A 25,567-nucleotide genomic window follows, 5' to 3' on the forward strand; every position below is an offset into this window, starting at 1 on the left:
CGCTGATAACGCCCCAAAATATTTCCTCATGTCACCTGCTTTGGGAATAACTCTCAGAATTCCACGCCACAACCAAACACCTGCATTGAACTCCATTTCCCAGCAAGACAACGGACTACAAACTCCACCACATGATCTGTCACATGACCTACTTCCCAGCTCACGTTCACCCGATCTTTTTCACGCATTTGAAAATGGATTTGCTGTTGGCCGTTTTATGTTCGTCAATAAAACCCGCGTTTGCATCCAACACTAGCCTTATTGCTGACAAAGGCCATTAAGCTACTTTGCATGGAAAAAGTTTTGAAATAAGGACAATCATTTCTTCATTGGCTGTGAATGAATTGCCATAGTTCTGGAAAGAACTGTAGGTGATTATCTTTAAAGTCAACAACTGCTGTTGTTAAAACTAACAGTAATTAGGTAGTAACTTGATGTTCATTAATAATGTTCAATAATAGCAACATAATGTTCATAACACTTCTTACTCTAGATAGTACTGGACAGTTATCTAACTTTATCCATTTTAATTACATCAACAAGTGGAAAACCTGTTAATTAATGTTCTTTACTAACCGGTGTTTTGGATCCGTTTCTCCTCTTCTTTTGCGTTTTTCCGCGCCAGATAGATATCCGCCGCTTCTTCATGACCTTCTGAGCTTTATTACGCTAATTATCTAATGTAGTTATGCAAACTGCAGATCTTTTCACACCGCAAGGGAGCCCCATGCGACTGTTTCATACGTAAATCTTTTCGCTAAATGATAAAGTGTGCTTTCTTTTGTGCATTAAAAATCACAGGACACCTATGATATCGACTCAACTGGAGTCGTGAATTCACCTGATTATAATTTATTTTGCAAAGCAATCATTGGAGAAAAAACGAAAAAATCTTAAAACTACATGTATTGACATAAAAACTGTCTGAGGTGACTAGAAGTTGAATAAATATTTAGAACTGCTCAGATGTGAAATAAGGTGAACATCCCCTTTAACTCTGAAAGGTACAGCATCAGTTGTAACTGAAAATTATATTTTAGTAACTGAAATATTTTATTGACTTTATTGGCTGATACACAGTAGTGTTTCCACAAACACTGCTATTTTAACCTGACACACACGAAAATCTTTTAACTTAACTTTTTATTTACTTTTTTTTTGCATAATCACTTTAACTGTGGATCCATGCTTTGCTCACACCCATTTTTGCACGTGTCTATTTAATGACTTAATTACTAGTTTTCATATCGTGATGAAATAATACAATGCAGTATGATTTCACTATGTATTGTTAAGATTGAATTAGATAATGCAGTTTAGTCAATTACTGTAAATATATTAGTTTAAAAATTATTTTACGGAAATATATTGTTAGTGTATCAGAAAGGTTTTGCTCTAAACCTGAAGAGACTTACGTTGACTACTACTGGACACGTTTATTACGCACCACTTTGAGGCTATGATTAACACCTATTGGACACAGGTTTTACGCGTATCCGATTATGACGCATTAAAAGCATCTTAAAGACATGTAATTTGAAAAACATCCATTTGAGGTGATTTTAGTGTCTGTAGGACATGATGTAGTTTGAGGTTTTTATGGCCCTTTTGGTGTTCCACAGTTAAGCACCTATAGACAGTACAACTAGCCATAACAGAGAAGCCAAGTTACTGGCTGTTTACAAAATATTAAGGATATTGGAGTATGCAAATACTTTATTTAGAAAGGCAACATGAGTAGGGCCCAAATATAATGCTTGCACGGGGGTCCACTGTGACAAAGTTATGCTCCTGGCAGGAACACACCACAAGAGAACAGAGAAATAAAACGCCAGCGTCACAACATTGCACTATATTTTGTCCAATAATTCTGTGAAGGATACTTTAAAACCCATTGGCCACTTCCCTAAGAACATCAGAAATAGATATTTCTGAGGTCCTGGCTAAGTTTGGACCTCCTTACTCTGACAAACCTTGATTTTGAAAAAAAACCAAATGCAACTACATTTGGCTCAATCTGTAAGCAGCATCATAAGCTGTGCTGCCCCATGTATCTCAACACAACAGTGGTCTGGAGCTTGCACAATAATTCCAAAATACAAATAGCAAATCATTCAAACAACTAGTCATAAACGATACTACTTTACGAGAATCAACAGGTGCAACACTGTACACTGTTTATTCCACATCTAGTCAGAAGTTGTAGTAAGCAGAAGTAATGTTGGTTAGCGTGATTTTTTTTTTTAAAGCAGTTTATTCACCAGTAATACATAAGCGCAGGTCTGGTGGAGGTGTTCCAATCCAGTGTAAATATAAAACATTTCAGCATGAGGCAAGCATGAGAATAACTTACTCTGAAAATAAGACCAGAATTTACCATATGGAGTTACAGCTGGGAATAATGTAGCAATTAATCATTTAACCCTCTTACCCATGCAAAGTCACATAACATTGTTTAATTAAAATGGCTTGTGTAAATGTGTCGCTGGCCACTGCCTGCACTTCCATACAGCCCTCTTTAATGAAGAACTCCAGCTGCAATCCTGGGAAGTTACATAGTGAAATGTCTTGTGTAATCATATTCTATTGTTGGAATAACAGCTTGCACAAATTTCAGGAAAATCAAGAGGTACCTGGAGAACATAATTAAGGAAAAATTATAACAGAAAAGAAATGGTTATGGTTTATTTTCTGCCATTTTTATATAGTAAAATAAGGTGGAAGGGGGTAAAATGCTACACATTTTTGATATAGTCTTTTCACTAATCTATTGCGTGAGTAGAAATTGGAGCACTTTTTTTTGGTTTGTTTGTTTTTTTACAGTAACAGCCGCCACTAAAAACGTTTACATGCACCCTTTCCTTCTTCCTATTCTAGAAAAAAGATGTGTACAGCAATTAGTGAGGAAGCATACATGTAAAATTTCTAGTGTTTTGTATCTTAACTAAAAGAGAAAAGCATAAAACCAGAAAAACCCCAATATATGCGATCCCATTTTCTGCCTGTATCATGCTGATTGATTACATAAGCAGAAGGTAGTAATTTTTCATCACAGGTCTAGTGTTAGAGGATCATCATATAATCTGACATGAACATTATTGCACAGTCTGTTATAGAATTGGGACAAGATTTTATTGGAATCATCTTGTACAGTGTTACCAGGGTCGGATTAATGCACAAGCTAACCTAGGCTGTAGCCTAGGGGCCCCAGTGACTGGGGGCATCTGTTCAACAGTTTTTACTCATATTTTTTAAACTGTCTTATCAAATGCAGCTCTGCTGCACGCAAAAAAAAAAAAAAAAAAAAAAGTTACATTTTTAGGGTGGTCTGCCCGGCGGTCTAGCAATGTCAATGTCGTCAATGTCAGAATGTTTGAGATGGCCAATCAAATCAAAGAAGGCAGGCTTTACTGTTCACAGAAGCTGCGCAATGCTTCAGTTTCAACAGTGAAAGAGTGCGAGGTAAGATGTAAGCTAAGTAGCTAAAGATTAATATTTGACAGCTGTTTTACAATAGAAACGTAAACGACCGACAATAATATCCAGGGATGCAAACATTTACGTGATTCATGTAATGTATTGGATTATTGTCGATGTGGTGAGACAAGAAACATTAACGTAGCCATTTTCAGCATATTAGGCATAAGATTCATATGTGTGCATATTGTGAATGAATTTAATGAACATGGCTACCTAGCTTTCCTGGTGGCAATTCAGTAAATTTACTTGTCTAAAAAAATGATTCATAAACCTCAAAGTGGGCGAGTTATCATCCTTAGTCTTAAACTAGAACATGGTAAAACGTGTGGATTTTTTTTTTGGGGGGCGGGGTGAGGGTGGGGGGGTCTCTTGAAATCCCTGAGCCTAGGGGCCTGTGTAGACCTTCATCCACCCCTGAGTGAGACAAGTAATCATCTTAAAAGATAGCTGTAATTGCAAAGTCTAAAACTGGCTTTATACAGTGATAAAAAATGATTTGGGAAAAATAAGTATTCAAAATCTTATATTCAGTCAATTATAATGTCTTCTAACACATACTTATCTTTAGCAGTGCTACCCAAAAGGCAAAGAAAGGATACATATGAACCCCAAGCTCTCCTCCACCTTCAGCCACAGTTTCAATGATCTTCTTCATCACTTCGGCATGTCTGGAGAAAAAAAATGGCACACATCTCTAATGTACTAAAAATCCACTGCCCTACAGATTGCCTAGAAATTGTGCCTAAATAAAATAAAAGCCAGCAGTGGCAAAGCCAAATAAATGGGAGGCTCAGATAGACTGGTTTGGTGGTCCGGGAAAATTCATCAGAAGTTGCTGAATTCTAGCAGTCAAAAATGACCAAAAAAAAAAGTTTTGTCCAAAATGAAAATTGGACATTTTATTTATTTCATTTTATTTTTCTGCCACATACTTTGACACCTCTGCTTTAAGAAACCATAAATATACTTAAACAACAGTACATTGAAATGTTTTTATTTACTTTCTTATACTGACTAGCTATTCTGCCTTCAAAGATCACATTCTATAAGGAGCCAGTTTAACAAATGCTGTGGTAAAAACAGACACCTTTAAAATGGTTGAATGACCTAATAAAAATACAGGAAAATTAGCCAACAGAAATGAACTCACTGAATTATTTCAGTACATATGTAAGGATCAAGCAGTGATCAGTGAAGAGACGATGTCGAGGCTCTTGTTTTAATTCTGACACAATGTCAGACACAATAAGAGAAAAATGATGCTTTTGATTATACATTTGCCTTTTCCATAAATAGAAGGTAGAGGTAGGCAAGGCTTTTGCTTGCTATAGCCTACGCGCAGAATAACATTAAATCAAATTAAGATCATTCCAACTGAAATAATAGAGATGGCATCAGTTATTAGAAGATACATAGAATAGTTTATGACCTAAATATGATAATTTTCATAATCTGTAAATGTTTTTGCCCTTTTTAAATAAATTAAATTATGTTGTTATATTGAATAATGACTGGCATAGTTTTTATGGTCATTATTATATGTTTAGTTCTTAAATTAAATGCTCGTGAAATCAATGCATAGCAGTTGCTTTTAGATATGAATTGGTGTCTTAATGATTTTTTCTTCTGGTTGAGCTACATGTGCAAAAGAGGAACATATTTTAGTTCAAGAAAACCTGTAGTTGTATTTCCTTATGTTCTGGACCACAAGGGCAGTTTCCTATGGAACTAGTGTAGTTTTCCCATTTTCCAAGAGTACTAATAGCAAAGTTATCATCTCCTGACCCTGACCTCATGTGTGGTGCCTATAAATGGCTCATCCCTTCCTCATTTCAATTCTTGTCTTCTTGATGGCCTGAAGAAGTATAATTTGCTAATCATTTTTATTTTTAAATCTGCAGTGTCTGAGAGAGTACACTGAGGCATAGGTATTTCCAATATTTTTATTACTAATTTATTTATTTAATTATTTATTTATTACTAATTGATTTTATATTGTTCAACAACATAATCACAATTGATCATGTTGCTGAACAATACAAATGGCCTATTGTTTAAGGTGGTGTGTAGCACTGTGCATGCTGTGGCTGCAAATTACATGAGCTGACTGTTTTTCCAGAGATATTTTCTGATTCCTACAAAAGGAAGCACCCCCCACTTCAGAGCCAAGAGACTTAGTACAGTAAATGGTCAAAGGTTTGTGGACACCTACCCATAATATCTATGTGCTTTTTGAACATCCCAATCCAGATTTGGTCCCCCCTTTGTATTATACAGTTGAGGACAAAATTATTAGCTCCCTTAAGTTTCCTCAAGATATTCCCAAGTACCGATTTAACAAAGCAAGGAATTTTTAACACAGCATTTCTGAACATACTATTTTTCTTTAGAAGGACCAAAATATTTATATTTGCACACCAAAACATTGTTATGTAAGAAAAAGCTAAAATGACCAGGGACATTATTATTAGCCCCCTATAAGAAATGACCATTTATTAAGTCCTTTACCTTCACAGGTGATGTGCGTAAAGGTGATCAGGTGAAACAGGTGATCTCACTCAATAATTAAGTTAAATTAAGGTATAAAAGCCTCAGTATGGGTCATTGAGCTGTCATTTGAGAAAGCAACATGCCAAAAACAAAGGAAATCAGTTTGGACTTGAGACAAAGAAATATTGATGCACATAAAACAGGAGAAGGATATACAAAGCTATCCAAGCGTTTCCGAGTCTCAAGAACCGGAGTGAGAGGTATAATCCGGAAATTCAAAGAAAGCCACACAATGCAGAACAAGCCTGGCAGAGGTAGGAAGCGAAAGATTTCAAAGACACTGGAAAGAAAACTAGTGAGAGATGTGTCTAAAGACTCCAGAACAACTGCCAAGACACTGGCAAATGACTTGGCCACATCAGGAATCATAGTCTCTAAGAAGACCATCACTAGAGCTCTGCACAGGAATGAACTGCGAGGTTGCAGACCAAGAAAAACTCCACTTTTGAAGAAAAGACACCTTCAAGCCAGACTTAAGTATGCTCAGGACAACCTGGAGAAAGATTATTCATACTGGAAGCGTGTCTTATGGTCTGATGAGACTAAACTAGAGCTCTTTGGCCACAGAGACACTGCTTACATTTGGAGAAAAAAGGGAGAGGCATTCAACCCAAAGAACACCGTCCCCACAGTGAAACACTGTGGTGGGAGTATTATGCTGTGGGGATGCTTCAGTGCATCTGGAACTGGAAATCTTGTCAAGGTGGAAGGGATCATGAGTAAAGAAAAATATGTGGATATTTTGAAAGAAAACCTTAAGCAGTCAGCAGTGAAACTAGGTCTGAGTCGTCGCTTCATCTTCCAACATGACAACGATCCTAAACATACATCTCTCTTGGTGAAGAACTATCTCCAGACGAACAAGGTGAATGTCATTGAATGGCCTGCACAAAGCCCTGACTTAAATCCAATAGAAAATATGTGGGGTGACCTAAAGAAAAATGTCCATGCCAGAAAACCATCGAATCTGGAGGAACTTGAGAGATTCGCCAAAGAAGAATGGGCCAGGATTCCTCAAATGAAGTGTCAGAGACTTGTTGACGATTACAACAAACGACTGCAGGCAGTTATCCAGCAAAAAGGATACACAATTGACTATTAGAATGTGGGGGGCTAATAATTTTGACCCTGGTAGTTTTTGTGTTTTGTGTTTTCATTTCTGTGTGGAATATAAAATAATGTAAGCATCCAAAATAAAACTAGGATGTCTAAAAAAGCTGTGTTTTTTTTTTTGGCTCTGGTTAAAAGCACTTTTGAAATACTTTTAAAACAATGACTATTTTGTAGGGGGGCTAATAATTTTGTCCTCAACTGTAATAACTTCTACTCTTCTGACACCTGACCATCACATCCGTATGTGGGCCTATGCCAAACTGTTGCCATCACTGGAACTAAGGGGGCAAGGCCAAATATGTTCCAGCATGAAAATGCCCCTGTGCACACAGCAAGTTCCATGAAGACATGGTTTACCAAGGTTGGAGTGAAATAGCTCAATCCCACTGAACACCTTTGGGATGAACCCCAGGCCTCCTTGCCTGACCTCACTAATACTCTTGTGGCTGAATGGGCAAATCCCCATAGCCACATTCCAAAATCTTGTGGAAAGCGAGGAGAGTGGAGGTTATTACGCAACCCTCAGCTCAAAGATCTCTTGCGAAAAAAAGCTGACGATACATCTCAAAACTCTGAGAAACTTTTGGAGCCAAAGCCATGTGCAGCAGCTCAGACGCTGCTACAAAGCCTTCCTGATAGCACAAGGTCCTCTCCTCTCCGATATGCAGTTGATGGAGATCTTGCTTCATGTGACTAGAGAATTTGGGAAGCTGTATGTCAGTTTAGTTAATGCACAGAGTCAAGCGTGGCTAGCACTGCCTGAAACATGCATAATAGCCCTATGCATTTTGCCCTGCATTCCTGGACTCTTTGGGCCAAAGGGGCCCCAGAGAGGAGAGCCCAGGCTACAGATTTGCGAAACTAACAGAGCAACACAAACCAACGTTTGCAGGAAAGAGAGGAGCCTGCCAGTGAGATGTTTAACTGAAAAGCTCACAATTTTTTCCCTCAGGTTTCTAGTTCAAAAAGTCATTTCTGTCCCATTCAGGGAGCATGAATTTGAGAGGACTTGACTGATTCCTTAAGTTCTCAGACGTTACTCATGTCATGCAGCCCTGAGACTGGTTCATGTCGCTTGACCTTCATGATGCATAATTCTATGTTCCCGCTGCTCCAGAACACAGTTGCTTCTTCTTCGTATTCCTGGGACAGGCATACCAGCTCAAAGTTTTACCCTTCAGGCTGACTCTAGCCCCTTAGGTGTTCTCAAGATGCATGCAGGCTGCCTTGTAATCTCTGATGGCCAGGAGCAAAACACTGTCCCTGGTGGTTAGGAGGGGTCAAATAGAACACTAGTTACAAATGTAAGGGTGGTTCTATTCAATACTGGATTTGATTAATCCACACCCTCAACAGAATAGAGTATTAAGACTCTGAGCAAATCTTAATCTCAAAAGAAAACAATATCAGAACATTGAGTAATTTTCAATAAAGAACAGTATCAGAACTTGAGTGATTTTCATCCTCAGTAGGAAATCTGTACTAGGGGTGGGCAATCATTATGTTTTCAGGTTGTCTGTGTGTCAGTCTGTCCAAGATTTTCATTAGCATGATATTTCAAGAACAAGTGGTTGAATGTTTGTACAACTTATGTGGAATTATCATTGTGACCAGCAGATGATTAGATTTTGGAATTCATTCAAACAGGGCCAAGGTCACAGCAAAGTCACATATCTGAAAGGACTAGACTGGCAGAGGCATCTCTGTCAACACTGTCAGCATCAAGTTCTGCTTGTTTCAGGCTGAATCACAATCCACGATATTATCACAATTATTTTTTTTGTGTTGGTTTATAAGACTATTTTGCAGGTTATAGAGGAACCAAAGTAATTGATGAAAATATAGCTCTACATGGAAATATAACCTCAAAGAAGAAGAAAAATTAGCGTGTGTAAATTAGCGAAGGCAATGTCCAATGCAGTAATATGCTCTGGCCCCATCCCAATGTGGCATGGTGATGTAGCTTACAGCAAGTTGTGGTTGCTGAACTGCTGGATGTCCAGGTGGTGCTCTGAAAACAATGTGGGCTTCATAAATAATTAGAATAGTTTTAAGGGCAAGGCTGGCCTGTTAGGGTGGGATGGTATCCATCTCACTCGGGAAGGTGCTGCTCTCATTTCTTGCAGCATAGCTCATAGTCTTAGAACTGGCCTAGTTAATCGGTGACAATCCAGAGCCAAAGCCTTCAAAGTCATCAACTTGTATACTAGATCCCTTACCTACAGATTTCTTCATAAAGATACTACCAGAAGCCTATTCTGAAAATAATCAATTCTTCCACTAGCACTGGCTATGTACCTAAATCTTTTAAACTACCAGTTATCAAACCCCTGATTTAAAAAAGCTGACCTCAACCCCTGTCAGTTGTCCAACTACAGGGCAATGTCAAACCTCCCCATTATCTCCAAAATCCTAGAAAAGGTTGTAGCACAGCAGTTATGCTCATACCTACATAGAAATAATATTAATCAAATCGAGATGGGTCCAGAGTCATTTTCCTTACCAGATTGAGAACAGTTTTGTTGAATATGGACTGAAGGGAAGGGTAGTCACTCACACCAACTACCTTCATTGCTGTGCGCACAAGACGGTTAAGCTCAGACTTGAGGGTAACTGTCAGATTACCAAACCATGCAGATATGCCATACAAAAAGATGGATTCAATGAAGGCATGATTAAAATCATCAACATAACCCTCTGGGCCACTCTAAAAAGCCTAAGCCTATGCAGGAAGTACATTTTTTGCTGTATCTTTCGACACAGGCTATCAACATGCACATCCCACAATTGGCTATTATCAATAAGTAGGCTTATACCTTATACTTGTATGAGGCAACCTGTCTAACAGGCTCATTGCCTACTTACTTGGTCGCCCACTGACTTGGGAGCAAAACCCATTTCCTCTGTTTTCTTGACATTAACTACAAGACAGTGTTGTTTGTACCAAGTGACAAAGTTGGCATCTCTGTAGTATAATGTTGAATGTCCTTGTCCTTATGCAGAAGGCCAAGAACAGCAGAATCATCTGAAAATTTTACAACAATATTTCCAGGATAGTGACTCCTATATTCATTAGTGTACAATATGAATAACGGTGCTGAACTTACACACCCCTGAGGGGTGCCAATGTTAATTGACCAGGACTCGCAAAGGATCTGATTAACTCTAACCTGTTGAGTCCTACTGGTAAGAAACGAGTGGAACCACTTGATACTGTATGGGTTGATAGAGATACTATTGAGTTATGAGAGTGTGGGTGCAAACGCAGAGCTCAAATCAAGGAAGAACAGCCTGGCATAAGCCTTAAGCCATTAGCCCTGGCATAAGGATCCTCTAGATGTTTTACAATGCCATGTACCACAGTAATGATGGCATCATCAGTGCCCCTGTTGTTTTGGTAGGTAAACTGATAGGGATCGAGGTAGTCCTTTACCTCTTCCTTAAGCTTCCACACCATCATACTATCCAGACACTTTATCACAATATAGGTTAAGGCAACTAGGCACCAGTCATTTTGCTCTTTAAGACTGGGCTTTTTGGGAAGAGGTACGATAATGGACCTTTTCCATATGTCTGTAATAGTGTGTGAATCAACTTTTGAAAAATGCCCACCCATGCAGGGGCTAATTCCTCTGCAAAAGTTTTCAGAGTAAAGGCAGAAAGAGTAAAGGCAGAAAGTAAAGGCATCTGACCCATTTGCCTTTTGGAGTCAAGACCTTCGAAAATCATTTTTTTTCATACAGGGTTATCCTTTGGGTGTTATATTATACACTTTACTTTAGACCACAGATTTTTTTTAGATTGTTACTGAATGAATAATTTTCAATTGATTCTTTATAGTGTTTGTGAGATTCTCTTATTTTATGGTCTAGTTCTTTCTGAACAATTTTTTTTTAAGTACAGGGTCTTTCTGATTAAAAGCAAAATGTTTCCGGTTTACGTACTCTTTGACCCCCTTAGTGATATAAGGCTTGTTGTTTGGAAAAAGTTTAATCTCTTTGACTGGGATCACAGAGTCCTTGTAGAACATGACATTTGCAGACATGATTTCATTGTGCCTACTAATGTCTGGATCATACAGTACATCCCAGTCAGTGCAAAGAACACAGCCTTTCAGTGTCTCCTTGTTCTCTGAAGACCAAAGTTTCAACAGCTTAATTTCAGGCTTACTTGACTTCAGCAAAGTGCGGTATACAGGAATGTTATTTTTACTCAGCAGAGTGTGAGCCTCAATAATTAACAAAGACACTGACATTTGTAAAATATGGCTGGAGCCTAATTTACTGAAACATGTGTAACTCATGATTTAAACTTGAAAGGCATATACAGAACAAGATTCTGAGGTCATATGCAAAGTTTTGAGTGTGGTCATACATAGATAGAGGATGGGGCTAAAGTCAAATAATTGTTTCTCAGCAATCAAGTCTAATTAAGCTGAAACTAGGTTTGGTATATCTATGTGCTAATATCAGGGTTAACCCTAAGCTATCGTCATAAAAATTTAATTGTAGGTCCCTCTAGGGACCCACTAGTAACTGATGCAATTTCACTCAGACTGGCCTCTGGGGGAACTACTGATATTTTTGCACATAAAAACAAGAATACCTCTAACCTGTAACCTACTTTTGCAAAGTAATCTGAGGATTTTGCCATATCTTTACAAAATTGGTGTCAAATGTAGAGTCTGCACCTCATTATAACCTCAATATTAATTATGAAAATTATAAAAAATTATGCTGAGATTTGTAAACAGCATGGCTGTTTTTTACCATTGGGGTATGGTCATCCATAAGGGGCAAGGTTAAATTCAAATAACTGTTTTTCAGGCACCATAAGTCTGATCAAGCTGAAATTTGATGTACTGCATCACTGTGCTACTATGCAAGCGGATTTCTAAGGATGACTGGGTTACGACAATCAGCTTTTAGTAGGCATTTCGTGGGGCATAGGGTTAGCACTGAACCACTGCTCGGTACTGTTTTATGTAACAAGAACTGGCCGTTGGGTTGATATTGGCAGAGATTGCTTGCCAGAGATTGCTCCCCGCATTATTGTGCTAACCTGTACATGGATTTTTGATGATGACCTGGTTACTTAAAAAACATGGATGTCATCAGCCAATCAGGTTTCAGCATTGAGCTATCCTTAACATTAAGCTATCCTCACTAAATTTAAATATTAGTAACTTATAAATCTTCACTCAAATTGGCCACTGGGGGAGTGCTATTAATGTTCTAAACTTAAAAACATCTCTTTTAAAATAAAATGTACAGTGAAGCTTCTTTTTTCTGATGATTTTTTACCCTATAGCCCTGATCTATCAAATTTAAGGTAATTTGCATGATATGCAAAACCAACTTTAGTGAACTAATCCTAAGATTGGCCATGGGCTCCCAACTGGCACAACAGAAAAGTGTTCGTCCTATCATTCGAATCAAGAGTTTAAATCCTGAAGATGCCACAGCCATCCAGGGCTAGGAGTCCATGAAAGCAAAATTGGCCATGTGAGTGTGGGAGGGGTGGCATACTCTTTTCCCCTTGTTAATCACAGCGACACTAGACAAACTTGGGTGTCTGTGAGCTCATGTACAAGGAAGACCAGTACCAGTTGGTAGATGTGTTAGGAGAAAATTCAATCAATCAATCCATCCTAGCATGGTGGAGGTTGTAAGTTTGCACGAATTCACATGAAACTTGAACACCATATTCATTTGCAATGTACAGGACATGGTCGCGCCCACAGGGAGCAAGGCTAAATTAAAATCACTGTTTTAGGAACCGTAAGTCAGATTGAGCTGAAATTTGTTAGATTCCATGTTTGTGCTAATCTATAAGGGGATTTTTGATGTGAACTTAATTATCTAAAAACATGACTACCATTGGCCAACTAGATTTCGGGCAGGCATCTGACAGGGTTAATACTAATGGGGTTGCTATTGATGTTTTCACACTTACAGCCAAGCAGATCTCTTGTAAGCTCATGCAAGCCTCTCTGTATTACTTCTAAAAACTACTACTTCTGTTCTTATGACTTCAATTACAGCTCAGAGTATGGGTTACTTTATCAAAATACCTAAGTATTACCTGCTTTCAATGAATAGTAAAATTAACATTTATGAACACTTGTTACTTATTATACACTTATTACTACTTATACTTACTTACAAATAAAACACTTACTTATAAGCAAATACTTACTTACTGTCATAATTGAGCATTTTGACATACTAAGGTTTTCTCCTTGCGTTGTGTATTCAGTGTAAACATGAGTATATTTTGGGGGCTGACCAATTATTGGCCCGACCCATAATCGGACCCAATATTCAGCATTCTTCAGATTATCAGAATTGGAACTTGAAATTGTTTCAATGCCGACAAAAGCGTTTTTTTTTTTTTATGTATGCACATATCTGACAACCACGATATTAAAAAAAAATGGCCCAATGTCCGACCCACAGCATTGTTTGTGAGAAACGCAGAATGAAGCAGCACCTGCATGAGTGTGTTTTCAGTGAAGTCACAGCAATATATGAAAAGAATAGGAGCAATCTCACAGGAGAACATAATGAAAGGCTACATCACAAATTGGTGTTACTCAATTGGGACTACTGAGTAGATACTGGACATTAGAATTTGAGTTTTTTTTCCCCTCGTTTTACTGAATTTTCCATTTTACAAAATTTACGGAAATTTATGTATTGAGGAGCTGTTTATAGAGTTATTGTCATTCCTGTTGTGACTTGGGAAGCTATTTTTATTTTTTTTATCTATTTAAAGATCTATTTAAAAAGATCTATTTTGCAACCGTTATATGTCTAAAGCTCAAAGCACATAATTTTTTTTAAATAATGTTTTGATATTAAACATTATGTTCATTTAATGTAATGTTCTTTTAAATATAGGTTAGTAATAGGTGTCATTGTTTAAAAATAATCGGTACTGGCCCTGAAAAAAACATATCGGTCCACCCCTACTGTATTTGCAGCTGAATCGTGTACAAATAATGCAAAAGCGAGCACACCTGTATTTGTAAATCAAAGATGAACTGTGTATGACAAGCAAAAGCTGGACCAAAATTGCACAAAATCCAGACTAATTTCCTACTCTGAGAGGCCATTCTGGGCCAGGCCTTTTTTGGTCATTTAAAGCAGGATTCACAAAACAACTTTTTTTTCAGTACCTGCATGGGTGCACAGAGCACATAGCAGGAGGAGGCAGGTGTGGGTGGTTTTCAATGGTGACTGTTTTCTTCACATGATCCTGGCTGATGTCCTCATACATCTGATCAACAGTGAGGGGCTGTCTTTCCTAGGAAACAGCACAAAACACAGGCTAAATTTTAATGATAAAAATTACTGTGATTTTAAAGTCCAAAATAATATATTTTGTTTTTTGTGTCATGAGGATTGTGCATGAACCTCATCATATCCAAAAAGCCACAGCCTAGGAGTTTGATAGTATTTGTCATAAGTTATGTATAGATCATAAGTTCTTGTTTGAAGAATGGCATCTTCTCCGCTTGCCTCAGCCTTCCATTTAGCTGGATCTCCCATTTTACTTGTGTCAAGAGTGGCCTACACAAATATTAAAACAGTAAATTTTAATATTTAGATGCACAAACAAGGCACCGATGCCTATATATAGAAGAAAAATTAGTACGAAACTCACTGTACCTCATCTGTTTCCAGAAGCCCACTTTCTTCATACTCTGAAATATACACACTAGCTTTATATTTAGACAGCAGTTATTGTATTTCAAGATTATCAAGATCCATTAAAACATATGTTCATATAAAAAATATTTTTAAAAAATTATTTTCTTGCAGTTACCCTTCATATCTGCTGCCTCCACTTCATCATCGTCATCATCACTAATTCCACTGCCCGAGTGCACATTCATATTCATATTGTCCTTCAAAAGGGGAAATAAATATTCATGTTCAGCTGAAAGAAGACACCCGAGTTTGTTAGCACTAAATGGAAATTCCTCTGTTGTCAGAATTTATGTACAGTTACCACCTTACTTTGTTATCCAGCGAGATTTCACGAACTGCCTCCATCATACCAGTCACTGGCAATGTCAAAGTAATAAATATTTTTGTTACTTAAAAATATTTAAGATAACTTTAATTCTAACACAGACAATTGCAGAAACAGGTTCACTTTGTGCTAGTTAATTTTGATCTCACCAGAGTGATGATAAGTGTCAACCCATCCTCCATCTCCATCATCCTCTTCTATAATGGCCTCCAGCTCTTCAGAATACTCCATTTGTTTACAACGCTTGTAACATGGGACTGAGACAGAGGAAGCTACACTATGAATTTTGCCATCTAAAGACTACAATTTATCTTAAACTATGGATTTATTCATGGATTTATTAATGAATGTTTCCATAGTCCAATTAGGTGCTACACACCATTACGGGTTAACAGAAACTGCTTGTCCTTGGGCAAGTATGGCTTCACCTTTGCTTCTTCTCCTGATGCCCTACAGATAAACAAAATTATTTAAGCACTTTGTTTCACAAGGGGGAAAATATCATTTAGCAAGATAGCATCAGCATTAACATGGCAGTAATTAATCTGACTCAACCTGAACAAGAGGTTGGAAAGATTAGAACCTCAGTATGTAATAGAGCCGTCCTTCTGATGGTCACTTAAACTGAACACCATAGAGCAATTCAGTCATGTGTCTCAACAAGCTCACTGGGTAATTAAGCTACATTTTAATCATGACAATTTTGGTGAGCTTGGGTGAAATTTACCTCTGGTGCAATAAATCAGTTCTCCATTCATAGTGCACTCTGACAAGTTTCTAGTCTCTCTGCTTCCCAAACGTTACACATTTGTTGCACAAGCAAACTGAAATATCAGGTAAGTTAGACCCAAGGTTACCATGATTTCATACCATTATGCCATGCATATCATTTTGCTGTGATTTATTTGTCTGTTCATATATATATATATATATATATATATATATATATATATATATATAAAATCATTTAAAAGATTAACCCAATTATTCTTTCTATTTCTCTTTTCTGTACAACAAAACTATTTTTTTTCCTAAATTGGCTTCATAATTCTAAAAAATTTAATGTAAGAGGTGCACATAATCGAATTACGTGATAGTCCAATTAAAGGCTGGTTTATACTTCAGTGCTAAAGCGTATTTGCACCGCAACATGGGCTTAATGGGGGGAAAGGGGGTTAGTTTTTGTGTTCTGTTGGTGGAAAGTTCAGGAATAGAAAGCTCTAAGCTTTATGGCACTAATAAATAGACAAAACATTACTGTACTCATTTAAATAATGTTCATGAAAATGAACATTATTAAATAGTAATGTAGCAAATTACTAAATTGTAGTAAACATGTACTCAGTAAATACTGTATGTACTGAGGGAGTCCGTGGAGTTTATTTTGCAGTTAAAAAGGTCCCTGGCTAATGAAAAATTTGATTACCCTTGACCTAGGCCATCCATGTACTTCAGCATTAACATATTGTGAGCAATGAATTCAAGCAAAATTAAGCACATAAAGTCCAATATGAATCAACACAATTAACATGTTTGTGGTTGTCAAATGGCAAGATTCATAATTGGAATAGCAACTGCCAATATTTACATCTGGAGACCAGAGTTCATTAAGTATCACTTAGGAGCAAGATGTAATTTTTTTTTTTTTTTGGACCTATTTTTAGTGATGAATAAATGAGTTAATACAGGTCAATTAAGTAAATGTCAATTTATATAAAAAAAAAAAAAAAAAAAAAAAAAAAAACACAGGGTGGTGTATACATGGATTATTGTTCACCCTGGCTTGAGCAGAACATTTAGAGACATTTAAGTCAAAAGAACACACTTTGAAAACTAGCATCTATTATAAACCCACAGACTCTCATTCCTACTTGAAATACAGCTCTTCCCATCCCAAGCACTGCAAAGATTCAACTTCCTACTCATAGCTACTAAGACTGAAACACTGAAGACTTTCTCCAGCAAAGTATGGTTCAATTTCACCCCTTCTAACTACCAGGATTTCCATGGTAATGCAGCTGCACACATGCCTAAGATTACTGTGTGCAATGCCAATCATTGGCTGGAATGGTGTAAAACATGCCACCACTGGATTCTGGAGCAGTGGAAAAGTAGTCTCTGGAGTGATGAATCATGTTTCACTATCTGGCAGTCTGACGGACAAGTCTGGGTTTGGTGGATGCCAGGAGAACACTACCTACCGGAATACATAGTGCCAACAATAATGTTTGATGAAGGAGAGATAATGGTCTCTAGCTGTTTTTCAGGGCTTGGGCTAGGCCCCTTAGTTTGTAGAAAGCCTTCCCAGAAGAGCAGAGGCTGTTATAGCACCAAAGAGGTGGCCAACTCCATATTAAAGCCCATGGTTTTGGAATGGGATGTCCAACAAGTACATACAGGTGTGATGGACAGATGACCACATATTTTTGGCTATATAGTACTTGAATAATAATAATAATAATAATAATAATAATAAATGATGATGATAATAATAATAATAATAATAATAATAATAATAAAATCACTTCTTTAGCTGCTTTCTAGAATTCAGCTCTAGCAACTTTCTGGACTGCCTCATATATGGCATGCTCAGCTATTTCTTTTATTCACAATGTGCGACAAAATTGAAAGTCTCAGTTTTCATTTGAGAATCAAGTGCCTTCATCTTCATCTAACTGAAATATCTTAACACATTTTGCATCTAACTGCAAAAGAGCTGTATTTTTGTCCCTGTATTTTTGTTTGTCTGTATTGGCTCCATTTTCTTCTCGTTTCCTCTTCTAACATGGAGAGGAAAAACGTGTTACATGGCCCAGCACTAGGCACAATATATAAACACAGAAGTGGAGAAAACACGAAACAATAAAAAGTTAAATTCTGGACATTACCTTATATCCAAAAATGATTACTAAATAACTTCAGAATATAATAGCTAATAGTCAAAAACCAACATATTTAAGACATATTAAAAACCTATTTTAACATGTTTTAAGACTTTAAGCAGCAACCCTGTAAAACACCACCCCTGGCTGTTCGGTGGAGTAAAATAAAATGCTTGTTATGTACAATCATGGGGAAAAGAAAGTACATCCTCCTACAATTAAATGCTTTTTTATCAGGGCCTAAATAACAATTGTGTGGTCCTCACCAACTTCTATTTGTTTCTAAACAAACAAATAACCTCAAATGACAACAAAAAATACAACATATTTCAATATGTATTAATTTTTCCCAAAAAGTAAACGAACATTCAGAAACCAGGTGGGGAAAAATAAGTACACCCTTCCTACTTCCACAATCATTAAGAGAGTAATTAGCAGCCAGGTGTTACTAATGAAGTGCACTAGATTAGTTACTCATCAAGAAGTTTGACTACCTCTATAAAAGCAGAACCTTTGGTAGTTGGTGTTCTGAAGCACTCAGGTGTGTGTCTACATCATGGCAAGAAGAAAGGACATTAGCCATGACATTAGAGAAGGAATTACTGCTCATTATCAATCTGGGAAGGGTTAAGGCCATCTCTAAACAATTTGAAATTCACCATTCTACAGTCAGAAGGACTGTCTACAAATGGAGAGCCTTCAAGATAGTTGCCAATCTTCCCATGAGTGAGCATCCCAGAAAATTCGGTCCAAGGCAAAACCATTTAATGCTCAGAGATATATGAAGAAAACCAAAGCTACATCATGTGACCTACAGGCCTCTGTATGCACAATAAATGTTTATGTTCATGACAGCACAATCAGAAAAAGACTGAATAAGTACGAGTTAAGTACTTAAGTACAGAATATGGCAGCACGACTTAGCTTTGCATATGAACAAACGACAAAAGTTCTGGAACTTTAGACTGATGAGACCAAGGTGGATAAGTTTGGTTATCATGCACAGTGCCACATTTGACAAAAACCAAACACAGTGCATCACTACAAACACCTCATACCAACTGCCAAGCATGGTGGTGGAGGGGTGATGATTTGGGCTTTTTCTGCATCCACAGGACCTAGGAAACTTGCAATCATTGAGACAATTATGAACTCCAGAATATTCTAGAGACAAACCTGAGGCCATCTGTCCAGCATCTTAAGCTGGGCTGACAATGGGTCATGCAACAGGACAATGATCCCAAGCACACCAGCAAATCGACATCTGAATGGCTAAAGAAGAAAAAAATGTGGCCAAGTCAAAGTCCAAACCTCAAACCAATAGCAACTCAATAGCATTGAGCTGTCGCACTGCTGTGAAGCACATTACGTTTAAACATAGCAGATTTCTTTTGCAAAAGTAAACAAAAAAGTTGACACTGATATCTTCAAGGTCATGTGTTTAATGCTAGCCTAAAAATCTGTTTGCGCACTTAGGATTACACTGTATATGTAGCTTTGTTGTGTAGGTTTATGCAGTTGATGACTTAATATATGGTTAATAATGCAGGCAACTAGTTAACAAATGACTCTAGACACTATTTTGCACTGAGCTGCTTTTCTGTTACTTTGGATGCCTTTTTTTTCTCTCTCTTTTCCTCCCTTCACTAAGCACTCTCTCAGACCTCCTTGCATTATAGTAATTGAATTGTAAAACAGGTAGGATATCACCTGCTGACTTATGTGCTGTTAGTGAATTGAATAGTGCACCACTTTGAAGGCAGTAATCCTGTATTCATAGGTTTATACGGAAGCTTAATTGGAGAGTTGGTAGAGCTAACCTGCTTATCTGTTTCAATGCTCTTGCAAGAATCCTCTGGTTTTATGGTAAGGGAGTTGCCTGGGCTGTGTTCAGTTAAAGTTCAACATACTGTACGGTTTTATGAAGGGAAAATGATCATCTGTTGATGCATCATATAGCAATATAGAGTGGATTTGTATGTATCACAGTTTTACACATTTTTTCAGTTGTCAGTTACACTGGCTGTTCTTGCATAATCACTTTCTGTACAAACTCAGGACCATGAGTTACAGCAGCAGTACAACAATACACTGATTAATGCTCGCGAGGTTTCCAATACTCCCCTTAAAGGGAACAAATATCTATCACGCTGCTAGGGGCCGTTGCACAATGCTTCTATCAAAACATCACTGAACAGGAATAATCTGTCTCTCTAAACTCATAGTAAATAGTGTTGTGACATTAAGCCAGTAGGTATAAAGACGCTCTGAGTAAAAGGGTATTAAGTGCCCACAGTTCCTGTACATTGAACAGGAACAGTGTACAAAAAGTTCTTTTATGTTAAGAGTAGATGATGTTCATTTTTTTTAAAATCACAGAATTAAGTGGTGAACAAAAATCATGCAATACTATTAGAAATACTGCAATAACTGCTGACTGAGGCACAGCTGTCATGTGCTCACCTGGCTACTCTGTTCATTTGCTCTGAAAAAGTACAACTATAATATGATATGTGGATTGTAAATATGAACAGACACGCATCTTGGTTATAAAGTGCTTCTGTTCTTACTCAGCATTTACTCACATGCTAACCCCATAACATAAAGTATTATTGGCTAAGCTGTTAGAGCAGTAACAGTTCAGCTGGAGTGACAGATCAGTTTCAGCTCACCAGTTCACGTCTGACTGTGGCAAAATCAGCATCGATATCAATCTGTGTATGGGGTTTAATACAGTCAGTTGTTGTACGTGGAAATAAGGCTTCATGTGTAAACTGTAATGAATTTCCTGGTTACACAATTGCACTTTTTGGCCATATAGTACACAGTTATAGGAGGGAATTATTTAGAATTGCACTATCCGGTGTCACCCAGATAAGGATGGGTTCTCTTTCGAGACTCTTTCCTCTCAAGGTTTACTTCCTCATTTTGTCTCAGGGAGTTTTTCCTTACCACCATCGCCTCTGGCTTGCTCATTAGGGATAAATTCATAAATGTAAAATTTATATCCTGAATTTATATATTTCTGTTAAGCTGCTTTGTGACAATGTCCATTGTTAAAAGCGCTATACAAATAAAATTGAATTGAAAAAAAAAATTGAACCCCATTGAGATGTGGGGATCTTAAGAGAGCTGTGCATAAATTAATGCCCTCAAACATCAATGACCTGAAGCAATGTTGTAAAGAGTGGGCCAAAATTTCTCCAAAATGATGTGAGAGACTGAAACTCCTCCAGAAAATTTTTACTTCAAAAGGGTGGTTCCACATGTTACCGAATTATAGGGAGTACTTTTTTTTCCATCCTGGTTTCTAAATGTTGGTTTACTTTTTGGGGGAAAAATGACTACATATTGCAACCTGTTGTTTTTTGTTTTTTTTTTGTCACCTGAGGTTATTGTTTGTTTATAGAAGTTGATGAGGACCACACAATTGTTATTTAGATCCTGATAAATAAAAACCTAGTTTCTGGTTTCTAGTGTTGTGAACACCAGACAACCGCCAGAGTTCTGTCATTCTGAACTGCCACCAACCCAGTAGGCACTCAGCAAGTAGATTCAAGGAACCAAAGTAACAGTTTGTTGGGTACTTACAGTACCTACTACATCACTGTCATTGCATGACTTTGTGGGAGGTCTTGGCATGGTGCGCACGCACACTAGAGCATGTCCAGGTGTTAAAATATCAGCCATGGCAGTTATCAGGTGTTCAAAGAACCGCAGTTACTTAACTAGCGAACTGCAGATGTTAGCACTACTGAGAGAACGGCTGCACTGACCTCTAAAGAATCCACTCATAAAACAGAGAGAATTCCTGTGATGCTGACTTATAATTCTTCTAATAAAAACAGTGGCTCAAATTATACTAAAAACTTCAAATTTCCTGAAAACGAAATTTGGATGAGGCAAGAGATATAGCTTTTCCTTGCACAAAGCAAAGAAAGCATTAGAGTATTAGCTGTAATACTTACAAGTGTGTTTGCCTGGCCTTTGAAAATTCTGACTTGATGTCAATGCTCATTTTTGACACTGGCACTTCCAATGCCAACATTCACCCAGAGCACTTGAAAAGATTTTTTTAAGGATGTGTGGTGGTCTCGGAAAAGGCTTCATATGGTCAAATTTTGACATTTTCTATTGTATATTTTGTTCTGTAAACGCAATATATATTTCCCTTTTGTAGATATCTGGACCAGAACTTATAACATTTCAAAGCCTGGTTACCCCAAAAAGGTATAAAATTGCATTGAAAGATTGCAAAAAGATAGGCAGGGCATCTAAAGTAACTTTAAAATGTCTTTCAAACATTTTTAAACTTTGTCAGCTGTCATCTGTACAGTGTGTGTAAGTGCTCTAATCTGTTTTGATGAAGATGTGTCAGCTCAGGAGCACAGCAGGCAATCTGATAGCCAGTACCTGATCACAAACCAAACTGAGCAAATTTGTGGTCATTACGGCATGCAATGATTAAAGCGTGAATTCAACAACTTCATCAGTCTGCTCATCATTCCCTTTGTGAAAAACCACACACCAGAAAGTTTTTAACAATGGTTTTAAGTTTATTTAGTCTGAGTTTCTCATTAATGCTGCACTCAGAGCCGCCCAAGTGAGGACACTAGCTTTTCACTGCTAGTTCAACTGCTAAATCTATGCCAATGACAAGTGATAGAAGGAGTGGGTATTACTGTCATCATATGACACACATGGTCTTCTGAATATATACAAGTAGTCATCTAACCCTGCATTCAAAGCAGCAAGCAAGAAAGTGACAAGCAACCGCTCATGTTCTGTGCAAGTGCAATAACAATGGATTTTGGCTTCTAGTTAGCATGATGGGGCCTAAATACAGCATCCCTCATGCCCATTCTTTAGTCACACTGGGCTAATCATTGTACCATTGTACAATGAAACAAAAGCAAATATGAGGCAAATAGTTTAGGTGTGTGTTTGTGTGATATTTCAACATTTTGAACATGGTTGACACAATACTGAAATAAGACAAAGAATTTATTTGAATCCATTTTTTGGCCCTTGTTTTAGCCAAAATGAGATAAGACCTCAGACCCAGACCGTTACTGACCCAGACATTACTGACCCAGACGGTGTGGGAAAGAGGAGAGAGGAGAGTAGGTGCCATTGAAAGAGACTAGGCTTAAGATGATTGACAATAGTGTCGGTCAATCACCAATAGTCATCACAATAGATGGAATCTATCAAGTCTTCTCTCACATGATTTCTCTCACACACTGTCACTTTCAATGCCGTTCTCTTATCGCTCTTATGCCTTTCACTTATTCCTTTCTTTTATTATTCTTTTTCTCATTCCTTCCTTCCTTCTGTTCTCACTTTCTTTCTTCCATCATTACATCTCTTTCAGCTCCAGCATGCAGTGTGTATTTCCTTCAGAAAATGCAAATATAGTTTTACTGATAAATACTAAACTCATTAGGCCTTATGAAAGCAAGTGCTGTAGAAAGCATATCACTTTATGCTATCTTTATGCAGACATGCTGTGTCTGGTGTGAATGCTAGAACAGGCACTTAAAGTTCTTACCATTTCCATGTGGGGCAGTGATGAACTAGATGATCTCCTGCAGCAACAAACTGTATAAAGACTTAGATTTAATGCAATACATTCCAGTATGACAATTTAATATCACATCAAATAATATCTTATTTTTTTATTATTATTATCACAAAACAGCATTTACCTCCTCAGGAGTTATAACTCCAGTTTCTTTAAATTTGGATTCCTGCAAAAAGCAGTGAGGCACAGTGAAACAATGAATGCAAATATACATACATACATACATTATATATATGTATATATATATATATATATATATATATATATATATATATATATATATTTAGTTAAGGATCAAATTTTAATTATGCTAGAGGTCATGTGTTCATGAGGACCAATACCAATGACATCTCTGTTATAATAATGCTGCATTAGTGACTAAAGGACCCTGAGGCCCCCCAACTTGTAGCTTCCACTCACAATGAGCATAATTCATCAAGCTGGATATGAACGGATTTATTCATTAATTGTTCATACAAAAGTTTACACAAGAAATTTGGTATTCATTAAAATCCCATAAATTCAGAAAAACATTTTCTACTCCTGCTCCTGAGTGTGTGTAAATTAAAGCATAAGAAGACTACATAATGTAAACCTCAACTTGACTGAATTCAAATCATATCATTTGCATGGATTACTACACTTTTATACATGGAATACAGTAGTTACTCATCCAGAATGGTACCGCCGCCACAATTTTTCAAAGCCCATTCTGTGAGTGGCAGTTTGAGTTAAACAGGTTGTTTTACCTAAACAATGCCAGAAAATGCCCGTTGCAACCTCCCAGCAAGCACTGAATGTTAACCAAGTTAATATACTGTACAATATGGTTCTCGTTTCGTTATTTTTCAGGGAAAGAAATTCTTAAAGTTACAGGGATTTATTTTTGGGATATATTTATTTATTGACAGCCTTATAAGAACTTTTTAATTCTTTTAATTAATACTTTTTAAATACGGTTAATTGTAGGTTTTATTTTTATAGCTACAAAAGTTCCTACAGCAACTACAGTTCCTAAGAACGGACAGAGTTTATACCTCAAACAGACAGTGTGAAAATCAAATTGAATTGTTGCTGAAATGCAATTGTTTTATGGCCCATTAACATGGCAGTGATGGATGCTAAAACTCTGAGTTTTTATAAACATTTATAAGACCCTGTCATGTTAATTTTTTAGAGAAAATTTAAAAGATAGTTTAAATAAACTCATCCTCTAAGCTCCCATTCAATCTATTGTCTTTATTTCCAATAAAGATGTTTATTGCTGTGTACAGCTGTGAAAGGTGGATAGGGTTAAAATGAAATCAGGGGAAAATCTGTGGATGCACAGGAAAATGTTTATAAATTATTGTAAATATTTACAAATTGTATGAATTTTTATGTGAGTTTATATTATCACGAATGTACTTGATGATGATTTACATGTCAGTGTTTTATTTAAAAATAATCTTTTTTATATTACAAACAGTATTGATATCAGTGGTTATCAGTGTTTAACCTACTGTAAGTATATATTGTCTTGTGCTTACAGATTTATTGTTCACCAAGACCAAGAAATGTCAGAAACCCCTCTCCATGTCAACATTTTTTTTTTTCCTAAGATAATCAAGAAACCATTCACATTACCTTACATTTAGGTGTTCAAATGTTTATTATGAATAGCATAAATAAACGTTATAAATGAAAAGCTGCGTTTAGCATGCCAGAGAAATTATATTCAATTTTAAGACATTTCAATTTTAAATGGGCAATTTGGCATTATGGCCCACTTTACCTGAGCCTACATAAAGGTGTGAATTCGATGATAAACTTAGTCACATTATAATGAACAAGACAACAAAATTATTATTAATTTTTCATTATACAGTAATCCATGATAAAAGTTTTTGGTCATTTGGTCATTCATTGTAGGCATATA

The 25,567-nt window shown here is 36.9% G+C and overlaps 1 protein-coding gene across 1 annotated transcript in view; it reads right to left on the reverse strand.

Annotated features, from left to right (window-relative positions):
* Nucleotides 1-2,142: 2,142 nt before the first annotated feature.
* atg3 (autophagy related 3) overlaps nucleotides 2,143-25,567 on the reverse strand; it is a 47,441-nt gene continuing 24,016 nt past the window's right edge. The window contains exons 2-12 of the mRNA XM_026942818.2: nucleotides 23,774-23,815; nucleotides 23,617-23,666; nucleotides 15,563-15,633; nucleotides 15,333-15,440; nucleotides 15,168-15,214; nucleotides 14,974-15,055; nucleotides 14,817-14,851; nucleotides 14,562-14,717; nucleotides 14,324-14,451; nucleotides 4,080-4,148; nucleotides 2,143-2,633 (exon numbers count right to left, since the gene is read on the reverse strand). Of these exons, the coding sequence (XP_026798619.2) occupies nucleotides 2,552-2,633; nucleotides 4,080-4,148; nucleotides 14,324-14,451; nucleotides 14,562-14,717; nucleotides 14,817-14,851; nucleotides 14,974-15,055; nucleotides 15,168-15,214; nucleotides 15,333-15,440; nucleotides 15,563-15,633; nucleotides 23,617-23,666; nucleotides 23,774-23,815 (870 nt within the window). The 3' untranslated portion in view covers nucleotides 2,143-2,551. The remainder of the gene's footprint in view (nucleotides 2,634-4,079; nucleotides 4,149-14,323; nucleotides 14,452-14,561; nucleotides 14,718-14,816; nucleotides 14,852-14,973; nucleotides 15,056-15,167; nucleotides 15,215-15,332; nucleotides 15,441-15,562; nucleotides 15,634-23,616; nucleotides 23,667-23,773; nucleotides 23,816-25,567) is intronic.

Source organism: Pangasianodon hypophthalmus, chromosome 2, assembly GCF_027358585.1.
Source record: "Pangasianodon hypophthalmus isolate fPanHyp1 chromosome 2, fPanHyp1.pri, whole genome shotgun sequence".
Lineage (NCBI taxonomy): Eukaryota > Metazoa > Chordata > Actinopteri > Siluriformes > Pangasiidae > Pangasianodon > Pangasianodon hypophthalmus.